We start from the raw sequence: 19284 nt of genomic DNA, 5'->3' as shown, positions 1-19284 counted from the left end.
CTCTGTTTTGAAATTGGGAGGGATCAGGTAGAAGGATGCCATTATTGGAGGTGGATCCACATGTCCTCCCATGTCGCTGTGTCTGTGATTAATGGGCAGATTTTTATCTGGATGAACAACATCAGGAGTACATGAGGATCCTTTTTTTCCCACTGGCTTTCTCCTTGGTCAAATTTCAGTGATTCTTCCTAGAATATGATTTTGTATTTATTGCATGTATTCTGTTATGATTTGGATTATGATGACTACTTTTGCAAATATAGGGGGAGGGGGTGAGTTTGATTGTGATTGATGTGATTATGTACCTTGCAACAATTTTGACAATAATCTTTGTCTCTTTTAATATTATATTGTTTCTTGGCAATTTAAATATCTTCAATGGTTTAGTGCATTGTGTAATGAGCTATGTACATTTACTAAAGCTGGGTACCTGGTTATACGTTTTGAGGACACCCACCCCTTCACTGGCACCAACCAACACACAGTAATGCGGGTTTTACACACACATGTGTAAATTTGACAAGCCAACTGGTGGCTTCCATGCACTCCTACAATGTTTACCCCCCCCCCCCAATGCTCCTGCCATGTTTTCTGGACTCTGCACTCCCATCTGCAAACATGGGATTGTCATTGTGAATGCCACTGGGTACAAAGGAGAGAGACCAGCGAATGTATATTTCTTGGTATCCCCTACCTGGTAATACCCCAGGAGGTGACGTGGATTACATCATTCTGGGTTTAATTATCACTTTCCCTGGCAGCTGTGAACCCGTCACAACAAAATCAGTTCATATAATAAAGCTTAGTGAAAACAAAAGTGTAAAAAAAACAAAGTTACACCCAAGCACTTAGCACCCCCCCCCCCCCCAAAAAAAAAATTGAGCCTATCCCAAGCCCACATAGAGATGGAAACAAGCCTTGGGTGCACCTTTATTTGAAAATGTTTATTGTGCTACACATGTTATGCACACTGGAGTGAGAGCAATATTTCTAGGCCCATAATTGATAATTAATGCTAAACTGATGACCTTTTGGGACTTTTAAAGCATCACCTATGGACATTTTAGGGTACTGAAGTGTGGTGCTGTTTCACAGGGGCACATCATTTTAAGACTTGACATATGTAAGGTTTGCTGTAACCTTATCTTAAAAAAAAATTGAGTAATATACTGTGTTTGTGTGTGCTAAATATAACTAATATATTTTACTTAAATGTTGTGCTTGATAATTAATTGTACTAATATCATGTTGCATAAAAAATTGGAAATACCTCCATTTTATTTTCCATGGACTCCGATTTCAGAAAATTTTTTAAGGTATTCTTCTTCTTCTTCAAAAAAAAGCAAAAACAACTGACAGTGAAATTGTTATTATTAGTAGCTTTGTTTTTTTTAATATATTTTAATATATACTCTCTCCTTAATGCACAAAATCTCCATCCATTGTGCTGTGCATAGAGATGAAGCTTTTACCCATGTTTCTTTGAGATCCTGGTCAAGGATCACACAATATTTTTAGTTACTAAGACCCCTAAAATCTAAGCCTTACTCTCGATATACTGTATCTTTAAAAAAGTGATGTCCCCCCATAAGGCTGTGTCATAATTATACGTGACTTCTAAATTTGACATATTTGGCAATAATTTTTCCTCTAATTTTCAAAGATCCTATCTTTTCGGGATTACTCCCTGTTGTGCAAATTGAATGGTAGCTGAACATGTGATTTAGTACTGTTAGCCTAATTTTTAAAAGTTTTTTTGGCAATATCGATCTCCATAGTTGATCAAAAATACAATTCATCAATAATTAAAATTCATTAATAATAAAAAGACTCTCAGGATACTAAAAGCAGCAGATGAAGATCTTTCATACAGCACATGGATAAGTAAACAAGCTTAGTACTTCCGCAATATTGAGCGGCTGATTGAACAAGGCAGCCTGGATCATACAGTACATAGGCATTATTTAGTTCACTAATAAAGTGATAGAAAAGGATTGACTTTGGTAATGGGCCATTTCTACAAATTTTACAGAAAAAGAACATTTCTCTTAACTGTGCCTAAGAGAAACATACTGGACTTTTGTGTTGAATAGTATAACCCCAAAAGGTTTGCACGAAGATTAGGTCTATTTTGTAACATGTAGGGTAATAACTAGTGACAATTAGAAGCAACCAGATGCAAGGTATCTCCCTAAATCCCCTGTTTTGTATAACTTGGGACAGAGAATACCCAGGCAATTTGTTGCCATGTATAGTCTGTAATCATGAACTATCATTTCCCAACATAAATATGAAGTGGTGATTATATCACATTTAATTTAATTAATACTTCAGTAACCTATCAAGTTATTTTATGTTTAAAGCGCTAAACAAATGCTTAGGTCATCTATTTAGTCATATTCCAAAGAAATTAAATTTCTTCTTCTTTTTTATTTTTGTTGTTGTTTTTACATTTTGTTACATGCAATGTTATATCTCACATAAACCTAAATTATATAAATTTACTAATAATATATGATCAATTTTTAGAAGTCTATGAAATTAAATACATTTCATAGATTTTTTTTAGCACTTCACTGGAATAACCTTGTTGCATGGAGTTACAACGAAAAGTGCAGTTTTTCATACACATATCACAGAGACTTTCTACATTATTGAAGTGCACAGGAAGGTATTTGCACCATGTCAGCTTCAACACTGACCACATTAATCAACACATCAGCAGATCAAATAATCAAGATGAAATATGAACTGAAAAATGGGTGCTGCAAAATAAAGCTTTGAATCAGCTTGGCGTCTTTAGCATACCTCCCACATTTCTGAGATGAAAAAGAGGGACACCCTTTAACACTTATGCCCCGTACACACGGTCGGATTTTCTGACGGAAAATGTGTGATAGGACCTTGTTGTCGGAAATTCTGACCGTGTGTGGGCTCCATCACACATTTTCCATCAGATTTTCCGACACACAAAGTTTGAGAGCAGGCTATAAAAATTTCCGACAACAAAATCCGTTGTCGGAATTTCTGATCGTGTGTACGCAAATCCGACACACAAAGTGCCATGCATGCTCAGAATCTCAGAATAAATAAAGAGATGAAAGCTATTGGCTACTGCCCCGTTTATAGTCCCAACATAGGTGTTTTACATCACCGCGTTCAGAATGATCAGATTTTCCGACAACTTTGTGTGACCGTGTGTATGCAAGACAAGTTTGAGCCAACATCCATCGGAAAAAATCCTAGGATTTTGTTGTCGGAATGTCCGATCAATGTTCGACCGTGTGTACGGGGCAAAAGTGTGCAGGCGAAGGACACACTCCTGCCATATCCCCTGTTTTGTGACCTATGAAGAATTCATATAAAAATGTATTGGCTAAACCCACAACTACTTTTTTCATCACTAAGTTTCCTTTGTTCTGTCGTAAATGTTTTAGTGTAGTGTAACACTTTTTGTTGTTAAGCATTATTATAGAGGCCTACACATCTGTCCAAAATGAGGGGCAACTGAGAAGGAAAAAGGGACCAACATTTGGTTCCAAAGGAGGGACAGTCCCTCTCAATGAGGGACATTCGGGAGGTATGTCTTTAGTAAAGTGCTGGCTGTCTTTGGCCTCATTCACATGGGCGTACCTATCTGTACAATGCACGACATGCACAGGTGTTCCATGCATCCACATGCATGTAGTCCCATTCATGCCTATTGGAAAGCAGCGGCAGCAAGGAAACAGCCGCTGGTCCAAGTTTGACATTCATAGAGGTGCAGGTGTGTGTCCCCAAATGCAGACAGTGTGAACACCTGTGCATCCTATGCAGGCAAGGATGGCCCTTTTCATTGATGTACAGATGGGTACACCTGTGAAAATGTGGCAGTTCTTTCATTATTTTCTCAAATACTTTGGTAAAAAAGTTCTACTAGTGTGTGTCAAGATCCCTAATGCCCCTCAGTTGAGTTAAAAGGACAGTGCAGGGCAAAGCAACAGGTTCACCTAACTTCTGCCCTTTCCCAGCAGAACATACCTTTCCTACATGTCCTTCTGCTGTGTTCAGCTGGGAGGAGAAAAAACACTGTGTAGGTTCCAGGTTGTGACTTTGAGCTTACACAGGACTGAGAACTCTCTTACCACCCCCATAGTACAAACCACCAAGCACCAGTGATATCATAATGGCATGCACTCCCATACCCAGAAGGAGAGGTGATCATGTACTGTACAATTGGGTAGAGGGTCATGAAGTGAACCTGTTACTTTGCCCTGCATAAGCAAAGCATAAGTTCACTTTGAAATCCAGAAGGCCATATGTGTCTTATTATGGCTAGAAACTCTAGCAAAAAATGGCTAGAAATTCCATACAAAGATAAAAAAATATAAAAAGTAATAATTTTATGGATACGGGAAACCTTTTAATAAAACTTAAATACTAAGAAATAAATATTAAGTTCTTGGTGCTTTTGCATATGCTGTAAATAATAATGAGAAACAAAGAGAAAATGAAGTAACAACACAGGAGAAAACTGCATTTATGACAGTAAAATAATATATTTCAGTAAATAATACCATGCGGTTCAGTGTGGAGCTGATAAATGTTAGTTTAGAATTCAGCTTTGAAAGTATAATTGGGCTGTGCCCATGGCTGAGTTTTTGCCAAGTTTCTAAAAATCCTTAATTTAATACAGGTAGATTGTCACTTGGAGCCTTTAATCTAACTTAAACTTGTATCTGTAGGTTCATTTTAAAATAGTGTACAGTGCCAGAGATAATTAGCGCCATTTTAACCATTATGAGCTCTGCTAATATTTTTTTCAAGAAATTGAAAAACTGCATTAAAGTGGCCAGTTCGTATTATTAAATAAAGGTTGCTCAGTTGTAGCGTAATTATTAAATTTATTTTTAATAAGGAGTTCAATGGTGAGAAATATTCCAGTTGCTAATATCACTTGAAAATGCAAGGTACCTGGCTGTCATGATGATACAATGGCTTCAGTACTTTCTGAATCACTGATCCAGAACAAGCATGCAGATCAGGTATTTTAACTTCATTAATATATGTTGGTTCAGAGCTGCTGACTCAGAAAGTACTGAAGGCATTAAAACCGTATAACAGCTAGGCAACTCATTTTAAGGAGGTCAGCAATGATGTCTTCCATAATTCTCCTAGTACAGGTTTCCATTATAAGTTTAGTAAGCTCATCTATATATTTCATATATACATATGGTCCTTTAAAAATATCTCCAGCAAAAACCTGTCTCTGTGGCCAGTTATATGATGACACTGTACTGCACTGGAGACATGTAAAAAAAATTAAAAAATTGTGGAAAAAACTCACATGCCTCTTGCTAAATAGCTTGGACTGTCAACTTTCCAAAATGGGGTAATTTGGGGGTTATTTGTACTGACCTGCCATTTTCGGCCTCAGGAAATGAGATAGGCCCTCAGTACATCAGGATTGATCACTTTTCAGATATATATATATATATACCATAGTTTGTAGACTGTATAATATATGTAATGTAATATACACTGATTTGGGTTATTTTCACCAAAGAAATGTAGCAGAATAAATTTTGGCCTTAATTTTATGAACAATGATAATTTTTTTGCAAAGTGTTACAAAAGGGGGACGCGTTCTCTCTTTGCCCGGGGTTCTCGGCTCTTGATTGGATAGATTAATAGAAGCGCAGCCATTGGCTCCCGCTGCTGTCAATCAAATCCAATTACGCAGGCGCCGGGGGGTGGGGCCGAGTCCTGCATTCAGCCTTTATGGACGCCGAATGCTGGATTCGGGAGCGCGGCCGCAAAGTAACCCCCCGGGAGAGCGCTTTTCCCAGGGGGTTATCTGATGTGGGGAGGGGCCGAGAGAGACACCGAGGGACCCCAGAAGAGCAGGTTCGGGGCCACTGCGCAAAACAAGCTGCACAGTGGAGGAAAGTGACATGTTTGTTATTTAAAAAAAAAAAAACAAACAAACCTTTATTAGTGTCACGTTAAAGTCAAATTCCCATGATTTTTGGCAATGCTTTACCAACTGCTCAACTCCTCTTCTTGTTTAACAAGAGTTCCCTTATTGAGGTGGTCTTTTTGGACAGCGGAATGGTAGTCAGGCCACAGCAAGAAGTGAAATAAAATCTGAGAAGGTCACAGAAGTGGCCTTTCTGGCTAATAAATAGCAGGCATCTCTGGTGTGTGATCATAGACAAGACTCTTACTTCCAAATGTTTAAATGTAGTACAAGCCAATTAAAAAAAAAAGACTGTCTAATGGAAAAGCAAAATATTATATTAAGTAAGGAACTGCTGAAAACTGAAATACCTGATGGCAGGACTGGATTGACAATTAGTATGGCACCAGAGGCAAAGAGGCAACTTTTCCATGTATAATTATGACCACACATTTGCACCATTAATAGGAATGGTGATCTCATCTATTTCCACCATTAATAGGAATGGTGATCTCATATAAGGTCATTTACATATTATCATATTATTCTAAGCTGAGTTAGGACCAGGAAAACAAGGAAAAGCTCCACGCAAAAGCTTGATCCTACTAATAGAGACCTGTTAAATAGGGCACCAAAAGTTCTGTGCCTACCAGCACCTATGGTAAAATTCTGACTCTGTACTACACAGAGGTGAAGGATAGCACGTCTTAACCACTTCAGCCCCGGAAGGATTTACCCCCTTCCTGACCAGAGCACTTTTTACAATTTGGCACTGTGTCGCTTTAACTGCTAATTGCGCGGTCATGCAATGCTGTACCCAAACAAAATTTGCGTCCTTTTCTTCCCACAAATAGAGCTTTCTTTTGATGGTATTTGATCACCTCTGCGGTTTTTATTTTTTGCGCTATAAACGGAAAAAGACCGAAAATTTTGAAAAAAAATGATAATATCTACTTTTTGTTATAAAAAAAATCCAATAAACTCAATTTTAGTCATACATTTAGGCCAAAATGTATTCGGCCACATGTCTTTGGTAAAAAAAATGTCAATAAGCGTATATTTATTGGTTTGTGCAAAAGTTATAGCGTCTACAAACTAGGGTACATTTTCTGGAATTTACACAGCTTTTAGTTTATGACTGCCTATGTCATTTCTTGAGGTGCTAAAATGGCAGGGTGGTACAAAACCCCCCCAAATGACCCCATTTTGGAAAGCAGACACCCCAAGGAAATTGCTGAGAGGCATGTTGAGCCCATTGAATATTTATTTTTTTGTCCCAAGTGATTGAATAATGACAAAAAAAAAATTACAAAAAGTTGGGACTAAATGATATATTGCTCACACAGGCCACGGGCATATGTGGAATTGCACCCCCAAAATATATTCAGCTGCTTCTCCTGAGTACGAGGATACCACATGTGTGGGACTTTTTGGGAGCCTAGCCCCAAAAAACAATCATTGCCTTCAGGATTTCTAAGGGCGTAAATTTTTGATTTTACTCCTCACTACCTATCACAGTTTTGAAGGCCATAAAATGCCCAGGTGGCACAAAACCCCCCCAAATGACCCCATTTTGGAACGTAGACACCCCAAGCTATTTGCTTTGAGGCATGTTGAGTACATGGAATATTTTATATTTTGACACAAGTTGCGGGAAAGTGACAATTTTTTTTTTTTTTTTTTTTGCACAAAGTTGTCACTAAATGATATATTGCTCGCACAGGCCACGGGCATATGTGGAATTGCACCCCAAAATACATTTAGCTGCTTCTCCTGAGTACGGGGATACCACATGTGTGGGACTTTTTGGGAGCCTAGCCGCGTACGGGGCCCCGAAAACCAATCACCGCCTTCAGGATTTCTAAGGGTGTAAATTTTTGATTTCACTCTTCACTGCCTATCACAGTTTTGGAGGCCATGGAAAGCCCAGGTGGCACAAACCCCCCCCAAATGACCCCATTTTGGAAAGTAGACATCCCAAGCTATTTGCTGAGAGGCATGGTGAGTATTTTGCTGCTCTCATTTGTTTTTGAAAATGAAGAAAGACAAGAAAAAAAATTTTTTTTCTTTTTTCAATTTTCAAAACTTTGTGACAAAAAGTGAGGTCTGCAAAATATTCACTATACCTCTCAGCAAATAGCTTGGGGTGTCTACTTTCCAAAATGGGGTCATTTGGGTGGGGGGGGGGGTTGTGCCACCTGGGCATTCCATGGCCTCTGAAACTGTGATAGGCAGTGAAGAGTGAAATCAAAAATTTAAACCCTTAGAAAGCCTGAAGGCGGTACTTGGTTTTCGGGGTCCTGTACGCGGCTAGGCTCCCAAAAAGTCTCACACATGTGGTATCCCTGTACTCAGGAGAAGCAGCAGAATTTATTTTGGGGTATAATTTCACATATTCCCATGGCATGTTTGAGCAATATATCATTTAGTGACAACTTTGTGCAAAAAAAAAAAAAAAAAATTGTCTCTTTCCCGCAACTTGTGTCACAATATAAAATATTCCATGGACTCGACATGACTCTCAGCAAATAGCTTTGGCTTTCCAAAATGGGGTCATTTGGGGGGGGTTTGAACTGCCCTGGCATTTTATGCACAACATTTAGAAGCTTATGTCACACATCACCCACTCTTCTAACCACTTGAAGACAAAGCCCTTTCTGACACTTTTTGTTTACATTAAAAAATTATTTTTTTTTTGCAAGAAAATTACTTTGAACCCCCAAACATTATATATTTTTTTAAAGCAAATGTCCTACAGATTAAAATGGTGGGTGTTTAATTTTTTTTTTCACACAGTATTTGCGCAGCGATTTTTCAAACTCATTTTTTGGGGAAAAAACACACTTTTTTAAATTTTAATGCACTAAAACACACTATATTTCCCAAATGTTTGATGAAATAAAAAAGATGATCTTAGGCCAAGTACATGGATACCAAACATGACATGCTTTAAAATTGCGCACAAACGTGTAGTGGCAACAAAATAAATACATTTTTAAAAGCCTTTAAAAGCCTTTACAGGTTACCACTTTAGATTTACAGAGGAGGTCTACTGCTAAAATTACTGCACTCGATCTGACCTTCGCGGTGATACCTCACATGCATGGTGCAATTGCTGTTTACATTTGACGCCAGACCGACGTGTGCGTTCGCCTTAGCGCGAGAGCAGGGGGGGACAGGGGTGCTTTTTTTTAAATTTTTTTTTTATTATTTTTTTACTTTTATATATAATTTTTAAACTGTTCCTTTCATTTTTTTTAGAATCATTTTTATTGTTATCTCAGGGAATGTAAATATCCCCTATGATAGCAATAGGTAATGACAGGTACTCTTTTTTGAAAAAATTGGGGTCTATTAGGCTCTAGATCTCTCCTCTGCCCTCAAAGCATCTGACCACACCAAGATCGGTGTGATAAAATGCTTTCCCAATTTCCCAATGGCGCTGTTTACATCTGGTGAAATCTAAGTCATAAAATGCTCGTAGCTTCCGGTTTCTTAGGCCATAGAGATGTTTGGAGCCACTCTGGTCTCTGATCAGCTCTATGGTCAGCTGGCTGAATCACCGGCTGCATTCTCAGGTTCCCTGTTGAGACAGGAGAGCCAGAGAAAAACACGGAAGACGGTGGGGGGGGCATTCCCTCCCACTGCTTGTAAAAGCAGTCTAGAGGCTAATTAGCTGCTAGAATTGCTTTTACATGAAAGCCGACCGCTGGCTGAAAAGAATGATACCAAGATGATACCTAAACCTGCAGGCATCATTCTGGTATAACCATTCAAATTCATGAATGGCGTACGTGAAGACAAAAAAATGGTTAACAATAAAGCACAGTAAACAGTAAAGTATAAAAAATTGCATACCTGAAAAGCAAACATGATAAAACATAATAACAATAAAACATTGCAGAATAGAATACAGTAAAAAAGAGCAGAACAATAGAGAGAGAATAGAGAGAGAGAGAGAACAATAAAACGACAACTATTTTTTTTTATTTTATATATTTTTTTGTTTTTGTTTTTTTTTTACACTTTTTTTTGTAACTAACTTTTATAACTGTAGCCGGTTCCAGGTTCGGGTCTCTCAAAATGCGATGGCATCTTGGGAGACCCTGTGAAAATGTGCCTAGTCTGTGCAATGCTTGACCCTACGCTAATACTCAACTAGTGAATGGTAGCGTTCAAAACATTCACCAATGCAAAGACCAGGATTGTCAGGACAGGAGGGACAATAATAGCGGGTGTCGCGCCTATATCCACACTTGCTGCAGACACGACATCTTTTTTGGGGGGGTTCGTTGGGTAGGGGTACTCGGGAGGACATAAAGAAAATGCCTATCATGTAGCCGACTGCATTTGGTTGGGGATGTGAATGAGGGAAGTACGGGTGCTGCAGAAGTAGTGGGTTCCCAATTAGGATTGGCGAATGCAGGAGGAAGGGCATTATGGGCACGACGGGCTTGTTTGTCTTCTTCTTGGTGCCAGCGGGACACTACTTGTGCTTGCCACCTCACCAGCTTGAACTGCACTTATGGGACTCGCCACGTCACCAAGTGTTACTACAGTGCTGGTTTGACTACGACCGGGGTGTACTAGGCCGCTGGTGCTTGCCAGTTCACCAAAACGCTACCAAAAAAACTGTTAGCGATCGCAGGGATCAGGCCTGACTCTGCGAACGCTGCAGTTATGTGTTTAGTGTTTTGTAAGTGACAGTGATCGATCGTTACTGCACTTGGGTGGGCTGGGCTGGGCCGGGCGAAGGGGCAAAACGCAGGTGCTAGCAGGTATCTGGGCTGATCCCGCTAACACTGCGTTTTTGGGAACCCTAAACTGCTGGGGACGCTAGTATAGATCTGATCGGATCAGATATTGATCTGTTCAGATACTATACCACTAAGGGAGGTGTACGGTGCGTGCGTGGGTGTTAGCGGTACTGGCACTAACCTGACGCTGCTTGGGGCTGGTGCTTGCCAGTTCACCAAAACGCTACCAAAAAAACTGTTAGCGATCGCAGGGATCAGGCCTGACTCTGCGAACGCTGCAGTTATGCGTTTAGTGTTTTGTAAATGTCAGTAATCGATTGATACTGCACTTGGGTGGGCTGGGCTGGGCCGGGCGGAGGGGCAAAACGCAGGTGCTGGCAGGTATCTGGGCTGATCCCGCTAACACTGCGTTTTTGGGAACCCTAAACTGCTGGGGACGCTAGTATAGATCTGATCGGATCAGATATCGATCCGCTCAGATACTATACCACTAAGGGAAGCGTATGCTGTGTGCGTGTGTGTTAGCGGTACTGGCGCTAATCTGACGCTGCCTGGGGCGACGCATATCACCGCCGGGCGATCAGGGGGCTAAACCTTTATTCGGTAATAAATGGCGGGTGCCCTGACACTATAAAAAATAAATGAACTAACCAGCGTCACCCGTAACGGTTATACGGTGATCAGTGGTGAAAAGGTTAACTAGGGGGCAATCAAGGGGTTAAAACCTTTACTAGGTAGTATATGGGGGTCCCTGTCGCTATAAAACACTAAATATTTACCTCCCTAACTAGCGTCACCAGTGACACTAATGCAGCGATCAGAAAAATGATCGCTTAGCGACACTGGCGACGGGGGGTGATCAAGGGGTTAAAACTTTATTGGGGGGGTTAGGGGGGTACCCTAGACCTAAAGGGGGCCAACCCTAACTGCCCTACCACACTAACTGTCACAAACTGACACCATGCAGTAATCAGAAAAAAAAAAAAAAAAACTGCTTGGTGTCAGTGTGACAGGGGGAGAGGGGTGATCGGGGGGGGATCGGGGGGTAAAGGGGGGTGTAATGTGTGCCTGGCATGTTCTACTGTATGTGTGTGTGTTGTGCACTCACATTACAGTCTTCTCTCCTCGGCGCCGGAACGGAAACTGCCGAGCCGAGGAGAGATGACATCACATCCTCTGCCTCTGTGTACTACACAGAGGCAGGGGAGGATTCCGATTGGCTGGGAGCGATCGTGAGGGGGGGCCACGAATGGATGGCCTCCCCCTCATCTCTGATCGCTGCCAGACCAAAGCCGACCGCCTCGGGCACGGGGGGGTCCGATTTGACCCCCCGCCCGCGGTAAGGCAATCACGTACAGGTACGTGATTTTGCCTGCCCGTGCCATTCTGCCAACGTATATCGTCGTTAGGCGGTCGGCAAGTGGTTAAATAGAGCAGATTACAGGAAAATAATTGTGTCATGGCAGTTGGCTGTTGGGATGCATAAATAGTAAGGCTCCATCCATACCAGAGAGAGAACGTGAAGCTCCAAAATGTTCAACATTCAAAACTTAAAGCTTATTGCTTAAAAAAGTACCTGACCTTCTTTTGCGCTTCAAGCTTTGCTTCAAGGGTTTTTGTCCCCAATAGATTTCAATAGGAGCACTTGAAAACTGACCGAATTAGGTGAAAAAAACACATGAGAACACCCTTATGGTGTGTTTTTATTCCCTAGTGACTAGCTTTTCATTGCTTAAAAATTATTTTAAAAAATGCTTAAGCCTTAGATGCCAGCAAAAACACCTGCATGAATGCTCAAGAAAAAGTCTGCAAAATACCCAAAGATGCCCAGCTTAAGTGTGAATGCAGTGTAAGTTGTTTTAAAATGTTTTATTTTGAAAATGTATTGCGGTTCCTAAATACCCACCTACAACATATATACAGTATATATACAAAAAACACAGTGTACCATCTGATCAAGTTTGACACATATGTCACTGTATGGAATGGAAACTAAGCTTTATTAAGTGCAAGCAAGGTTCTGTTTCAGAAATTGTTCTCTGCATTTTAATTTAATATCCACATACTCAATGACAAAACCGGATCTGTAAATACAAAGCCATCTAAAATTGGCACAAGATTTCAAAGTGACCGTGTACAGTCCCACTGTGACCACCCACATGCGCAGCCAAATTAGCCTACAGTCTGATAACTAACGCCTTTGTTGTGATTACTTGTACCATGATCTTTTCAACAAAATAACTTATTTTTATTCAAATAAAAGCATTATACATAGAGTGAAGCATCTAAAATGTGAATTTGTATGGATTAGATGGCTGAGATATATTGACCAAACAGAATCAGCAACAGCCCTGGTAGGAGAGCTATTTAAGTATACTCAAGGCTTTGTGAAGAAATAACCTTTCATAATATTGGCATGAAGAGCACCAATAAACTTTCAAAAATGTTTATTCACAGGCTTGAAGGTAATAATATCAGTTACAAGGCCATTGAACAAATTTCTGACATATCTTCTGTCAACTCTAACTTACAACATATTGTGTAAGTATCCATGTTTTTTAACTGTTGGAAAACCATTGTGCTTTTCTTAGTAATAAGTAATGTGTTAACGTGTTAAAGTGTCCATACATATGACATACCTGTATATATGGAGAATGCCTGACTTTCCTTCCCATTTGCTTTTGCTGCAATGCTGTTAGGTGGGAAAATCAGTTTGTATCTGTTTGAATGAACACTCCATTTAGCTTTGTATCCACATTTTTATTGGCCCAACCTACCTTCCCTGATGATCCAGAAGTACGGCATTTGTAAAGAATGACTGAGGCCGGGTTCACATATGTGCAATTTGGATGCAGGTTTCACCACATCCATGGTGTGGTGAAAACTGCATCCATGACATGCGAGTGTCAACGGCTCTCAATGGAGCCGGTTCACACATGTCTGGCGCGGCTGCAGTCCAGATTCCAAGAGGGTCCTGTGTTTGGGTCCAGTTCAGGTGTGAATTCAAGATTAAATTCTGACCTGATTTGCACCTGAACCATTGAACAGGAATGCACCGGACCCTGGGCTGCAAATGGCAGCCAGACATATGTGAACCTGGCCTGAATCATTAAGAATTTAACATACACTAGGCTTGAATGGCCAAGCCTTTAACAGTTTTGGAAAGCCAAAGTAAAAATGTGTCAATAGCCAAAACTCTTTTTTAGTTTTGGATAGAGTGTGGAAGGATTAGAACTCATGACACATTTTACTGCCAGCGAAGGTTTCATTGGAGAGATTCCTTCACTTCTTGTGAGGAAAAATATTTTTAACAGCAACACAGACAGAAGCAAAAACATTTTTTAAAAGTTAAGTAGGGGAATACTAGAACCTCTGTCTTGCATTTTATTGTTGTCTGTTTCCCTGTTGCAGATGTGGGAAAAATGCTGTCCCCAGAGCAGAAATCTATGTAACAGATACACTAAAACCAAATAGGGCTTCTAACCTTTTCTCATTTTATCTTCTAAAAAAATAACAAAAAAAGTTTTGGGTATACAGTGCCTTGAAAAAGTATTCATACTCCTTGACCTTTTCCACATTTTGTCATCTTACAACCAAAAACATAAATACATTTTTGGGGATTTTATGTGATAGACCAACACAAAGTGGCACATAATTGTGAAGTGGAAGGAAAATGATCAATGGTTTTTAAATTTTTTTACAAATAAATATTTGAAAAGTGTGGCGTGCATTTATATTCAGCCCCCCTGAGTCAATACTTTGTAGGACCACCTTTGGCTGCAATTACAGCTGCAAGTCTTTTTGGGTATGTCTCTACCAGCTTTGCACATCTAGAAAGTGAAAGTTTTACCCAGTGTGGCGTGCATTTGTATTCAGCCCCCTTTACTCTGATAACCCTAACTAAAATGAAGTGGAACCAATTGCCTTCAGAAGTCACCTAATTAGTAAATAGAGTCTACCTGTGTGTAATTTAATTTCAGTATAAATACAGCTGATCTGTGAAGCCCTCAGAGGTTTGTTAGAGAACCTTAGTGAACGAACAGCATCATGAAGGCCAAGTAACACAACAGACAGATCAGGGAGAAAGTTGTGCTAAAGTTTAACCAACCACTTAAGGACCGCCCAACGCATATATACTGCAGCAGGGCAGCCCTATTGCGAAAAACGACGTACCCATACCCTGTGGGGGGAGTACAGTGTGATTGTCTGTTCCTAGTGATTAGGAACAGCGTTCTCTCTGTACTCCCAAATAGTCCACTCCCCCCACAGTTAGAAACACCTCCCTAGGACACACTTAACCTTCTGGTCCCCCCTAGTGTTAACCACTTTCCTGCCAGTGTCATTTATACAGTGATCTGTGCTTTGATCACTATAACTTTGGCGCAAACCAAAAGAATGTAGAAGAATACATATTGGCCTAAACTGATCAAGAAATGTGTTTTTAAAAATAAATTTGGGGGATAATTATTATAGCAAAAAGTAAAAAATATTGGGGTTTTTTTTCAGAATTGTTGGTCTTTTTTTGTTTATAGCGCAAAAAAATAAAAACAGCAGAGGTGATCAAATACCACCAAAAGAAATCTCTATTTGTGGGAAAAAAAGCACATCAATTTTGTTTGGGTACAACATCGCACGACCGTGCAATTGTCAGTTAAAGCAACTCAGTGCGGTATTGCAAAAAATGGCCTGGTCATTAAGGGGGTAAATCCTTCTGGTCCTTAAGTGGTGTAACATGGGGGACCATTAGCTCTCGTGGTAGATGCTTTTGTCAGTGATTCAAGCCAGTCAGGAACTATATTTTAGGGCATGGTAGCCCATTTTTATTAAAAAGGTAAATGAAAGTCTGTGACATAAAGGTTTCCCGCGTAGGGGTTCTTCTCCAGCAAATATACACAACGGAAAATACTAGCCCACCTGGCTCTCTTTAGCAGTACTTCTGCTCGTTATCCTGGTCACACAGACCACAGCATACTTCAATGTTAACGGCTTCACTTTAGCGCCCACAGCTCCGCTCTGGCATTAGTCCTCAGGTTGTTTCACTGCCTCTTGCAGTTACACATGTTCTGGCTGCCTCCTGCAGCCCCCCTGACTCCTGGAGACTTCCCGTCCCACCCAAGACACTATGGAATATCCAAACTACAGATGATGAAATACCAAAACCTGGAGAAAGCTGCAAAAGCAGTTTTTTCCAGTCCACATCTATGCTCTGCAGTCCTGCACCAAACAAATGTGCACACCCTGTGTCCCCCAAACTACCAGTTTTACAGAGACAGCATCTCCTACTGTGACAGTGGTTAAAGCAGGGTTAGGTTTTAAAAAAAATGCTCAAGCTTTGAACATCTCACGGAGCACTGTTCAATCCATCATCTGAAAATTGAAAGAGTATGGCGCAACTGCAAACCTTCCAAGACATGGCCTAAACTGACAGACCAGGCAAGGAGAGCATTAATCAGAGAAGCAGCCAGGAGGTCTATGGTAACTCTGGAGGAGCTTCAGAGATCCACAGCTCAGGTGGGAGAATCTGTCCACAGGACAACTATTATTTTACTAGAATTTCAAGGGGTATGAATACTTTTTCAAGGCACTGTAGGTACACTTACCTTTTTAAGATGTCTTCAAGCCAGTTATAAGAGAGGTAAGATCCTCTATCTCTGATGGTCCTCAATAATGGAGAAAGCAATGCCAAGATAATGTTGTCAGCAATGTGTTCTGCATCATTGTACTGTATGTGCAGGATGTCATAGTGATGCCTCCCAGGAGGGACTTATGACGCTTTGCACTCACAAGTATTAGGCTGAATTAGGCTTGGCACCATTAAGCCTGTAAAAGAACTGGTGCTGGATTGCAGAGCACGGGACAGTGCCATACAGAAGGTAATGCAGTGAGAGCTGCTTTTTATTAAAAAAAAAAATTGACAACTATTTAAAAATATGAAACTGGATTTGAGCTTTTAAGCCTGACTTGTATTAAAGGCATTGTAAAGGCAGAAGGTTTTTTATCTTAATGTATTCTATGCATTAAGATAAAAAAAAAAACGTCTGTGTGTAGCAGCCTCCTCAGCACCCCCCTAATTACTTACCTGAGCCCCTTCTCACTCCAGCGATGTCCATGTATGTCTAAGCCATCTGGGACACTCCTCCTGATTGGCTGAGACACAGCAGCGGTGCCATTGGCTTCCATGGCTGTCAATTAAAACCAGTCAGCCAATTAGGGGAGAAAGGGGGGGGGGCAGGTCGGGGTTCCGTGTCTGCATGGATACACGGAGCTCTGACTCGGCCCCCATAGAAAGCTGCTGGCTGAGGGAGGGGCTGAGGGCAATCTACAGGAGGGATGGGCCAGGAGCAGCAAAGAAGGACCCGAGAAGAGAAGGATCAGGGCTGCTCTGTGCAAAACCAACTGCACAGAGGAGGTAGTTATAACATGTTTGTTTTTTTTTTGTTTTGTTTTTTAAACAATACTTTACAATCACTTTAGGATTTGGTTTAGTGAATTATGCATTTGACATACATAAAGCAAAAAGCCTTTCTGTGTACAGCACAGATGGATTATGGACTTTCCATTGCTATATCAAGACTAAATTAGATTGGACTAACACATTTGTGTTTTTTTTTTTTCTAAAGAAGCAGTTCATAGTAACTGATACAGCATTTGTTACTGACAATTGGGCTCTGTAACTTCTGTAACTAAGGGAGAAATTTTAGCTTTAGCTTTATTTCATTTTTTTCCCTCCTAATGTGATTTTAATTTGAATTTAAATTTGATTTATATATTAAACACCCAATAAATAACCAATAAAGTAAGTATTCTCCTTTCAGTAAATCATCTTTAAATATTTTAAATGTTTTACCCCCATCTTGTTTTTTTTTTTTTTCATTTAGGCTTCTAGGAAATAATCTCCAAGCAGATGACATTACAGCTTTGAAGAAAAATTCTCTAAAAAGCGTCATCGCTGCCCACATAGATGAGAATTTTGGCCAGGTGTTTTGGGAAGGATGGTGGGATTGGATATTTCAACGTTGCAAAATGTGCAATGATGAGAAAATTGTCTCTTTCCTGACTAAAGTTTACAGAGGACTTAGCCTTTGCAATGGAAAAGAAACAGAGTGGATGAGACAATGGTATACTCAACTGGATTCCTTTCTGCAGGACAGGATACATCGTTGTGCAATAAAGAATATTAGCAAAAGAATGGAGGCTCTCAGATTGATGTTTCAGGAACAGTTAAGAAAAATGTGAAACATGAACCTTTCCTGGAGATTAAATCTAAACACTGCTGAGATATTTCAATTTTAATACGGCCATCAGAACAGAGTACATTGTTCATATTATATTTGAAATGTAATATGAGATGACAGATCGGCGCCCTGTATTTCAAGAACATGGCATCAATTTATACCGTTAGATGACTGCTGCCTAATTTTGGTGTTCGTCATTTTAATATCTAAAAAGTATCAGAATGTAAAAAATATGGCACATAACGTTCAGATTAAATACTGATTCTTACACCTACCAGATATGGTTAGTGAGCTTTGTTATGTACTATCAGTAACAAGAGGTTATGGATGCAATGGGGGTTATTTACTAAAGGCAAATCCACTTTGCACTACAAGTGCAAACTACAAGTGCAAAGTGCACTTGAAATTGCACTGAAAGTGCACTTGGAAGTGCAGTTGCTGTAGATCCGAGAGGGACATGCAAGGAAAATAAAAAACAGCATTTTAGATTGCACATGCTTGGATGATAAAATCAGCAGAGCTTCCCCTCATTTCAGATCTACCCCTCAGATTTACAGCGACTGCACTTCCAAGTGCACTTTCAGTGCAATTTCAAGTGCACTTTGCACTTGTAGTTTGCACTTTTAGTGCAAAGTGGATTTGCCTTTCGTAAATAACCTCCAATATTTTGCTAGCCCTTGTCAACTACACGTGTTTTTGTTCTTGCATATTTGCACATTTTTGGGAAGTTTTAATAATGTCTCCTAGGTAAAAAAATCTATTCTGTGTCCTTTAAAAATTGTGTTCCGTTTGCTTTAGGATTCTGCAGCCAGATTCACACTGAGTAGTGTGATAATAGGAAATACAAAATGCTGTGTAGACAGCTTTTTTGGTTTGTTTTATATTGGAACCATTTTAATTTTTGGTACTCACAAACTCAATGGGATGAATTCATAAAAAAAAGGACTGTGACAAATTTTTTCTCAACTGGCCAATCACCTTTTAGATTCTGCATTTTCTAAGCTGTGTGGAAAAAATGCAAAATGGGAGTTGATTAGTTGATATTGACAATAGTACCAGCTGAGAGATGCTTTTTATTAATCCTCCCAAATGTGTTCAAGGTTTTCAAAATCCTCCTAAAACCTTGACTTTCTGGGTTTTTTTTCTGTTGTCTAATACTGTTAGTACCACTCAAAGAAAGCTCACTCCTGTGAGATATCTCAGATATGTGGTGTGATCACCGTTTACATATGGGTGTGGGACCTTTGCATTTTGTACTTCAGTACGGGGGGGATCACTTTAAATTGATTAGATGCTTTCACAAGCCAGTAACGCCTTGTTTACATCAGACCAAACCTGGAAGTGACAAAATCCT

At 40.0% G+C, this 19284-nt stretch overlaps 1 protein-coding gene across 2 annotated transcripts in view; it reads left to right on the top strand.

Moving 5' to 3' along the window:
• Positions 1 to 18204, top strand: part of LOC141110302 (NACHT, LRR and PYD domains-containing protein 3-like) — a 110528-nt gene extending 92324 nt beyond the window's left edge. For both annotated transcript variants that reach the window (XM_073601603.1, XM_073601598.1), the window contains 2 exons: positions 13153 to 13236; positions 17574 to 18204. In XM_073601603.1, coding sequence (XP_073457704.1) covers positions 13153 to 13236; positions 17574 to 17931 — 442 coding nt within the window. In that variant the 3' untranslated portion in view covers positions 17932 to 18204. The remainder of the gene's footprint in view (positions 1 to 13152; positions 13237 to 17573) is intronic.
• The last annotated feature ends 1080 nt before the right edge of the window (positions 18205 to 19284 follow it).

This window comes from Aquarana catesbeiana, linkage group LG01 (assembly GCF_042186555.1).
Source record: "Aquarana catesbeiana isolate 2022-GZ linkage group LG01, ASM4218655v1, whole genome shotgun sequence".
Taxonomy (NCBI): domain Eukaryota; kingdom Metazoa; phylum Chordata; class Amphibia; order Anura; family Ranidae; genus Aquarana; species Aquarana catesbeiana.
This window is presented reverse-complemented; position numbering and strand designations above follow the sequence as displayed.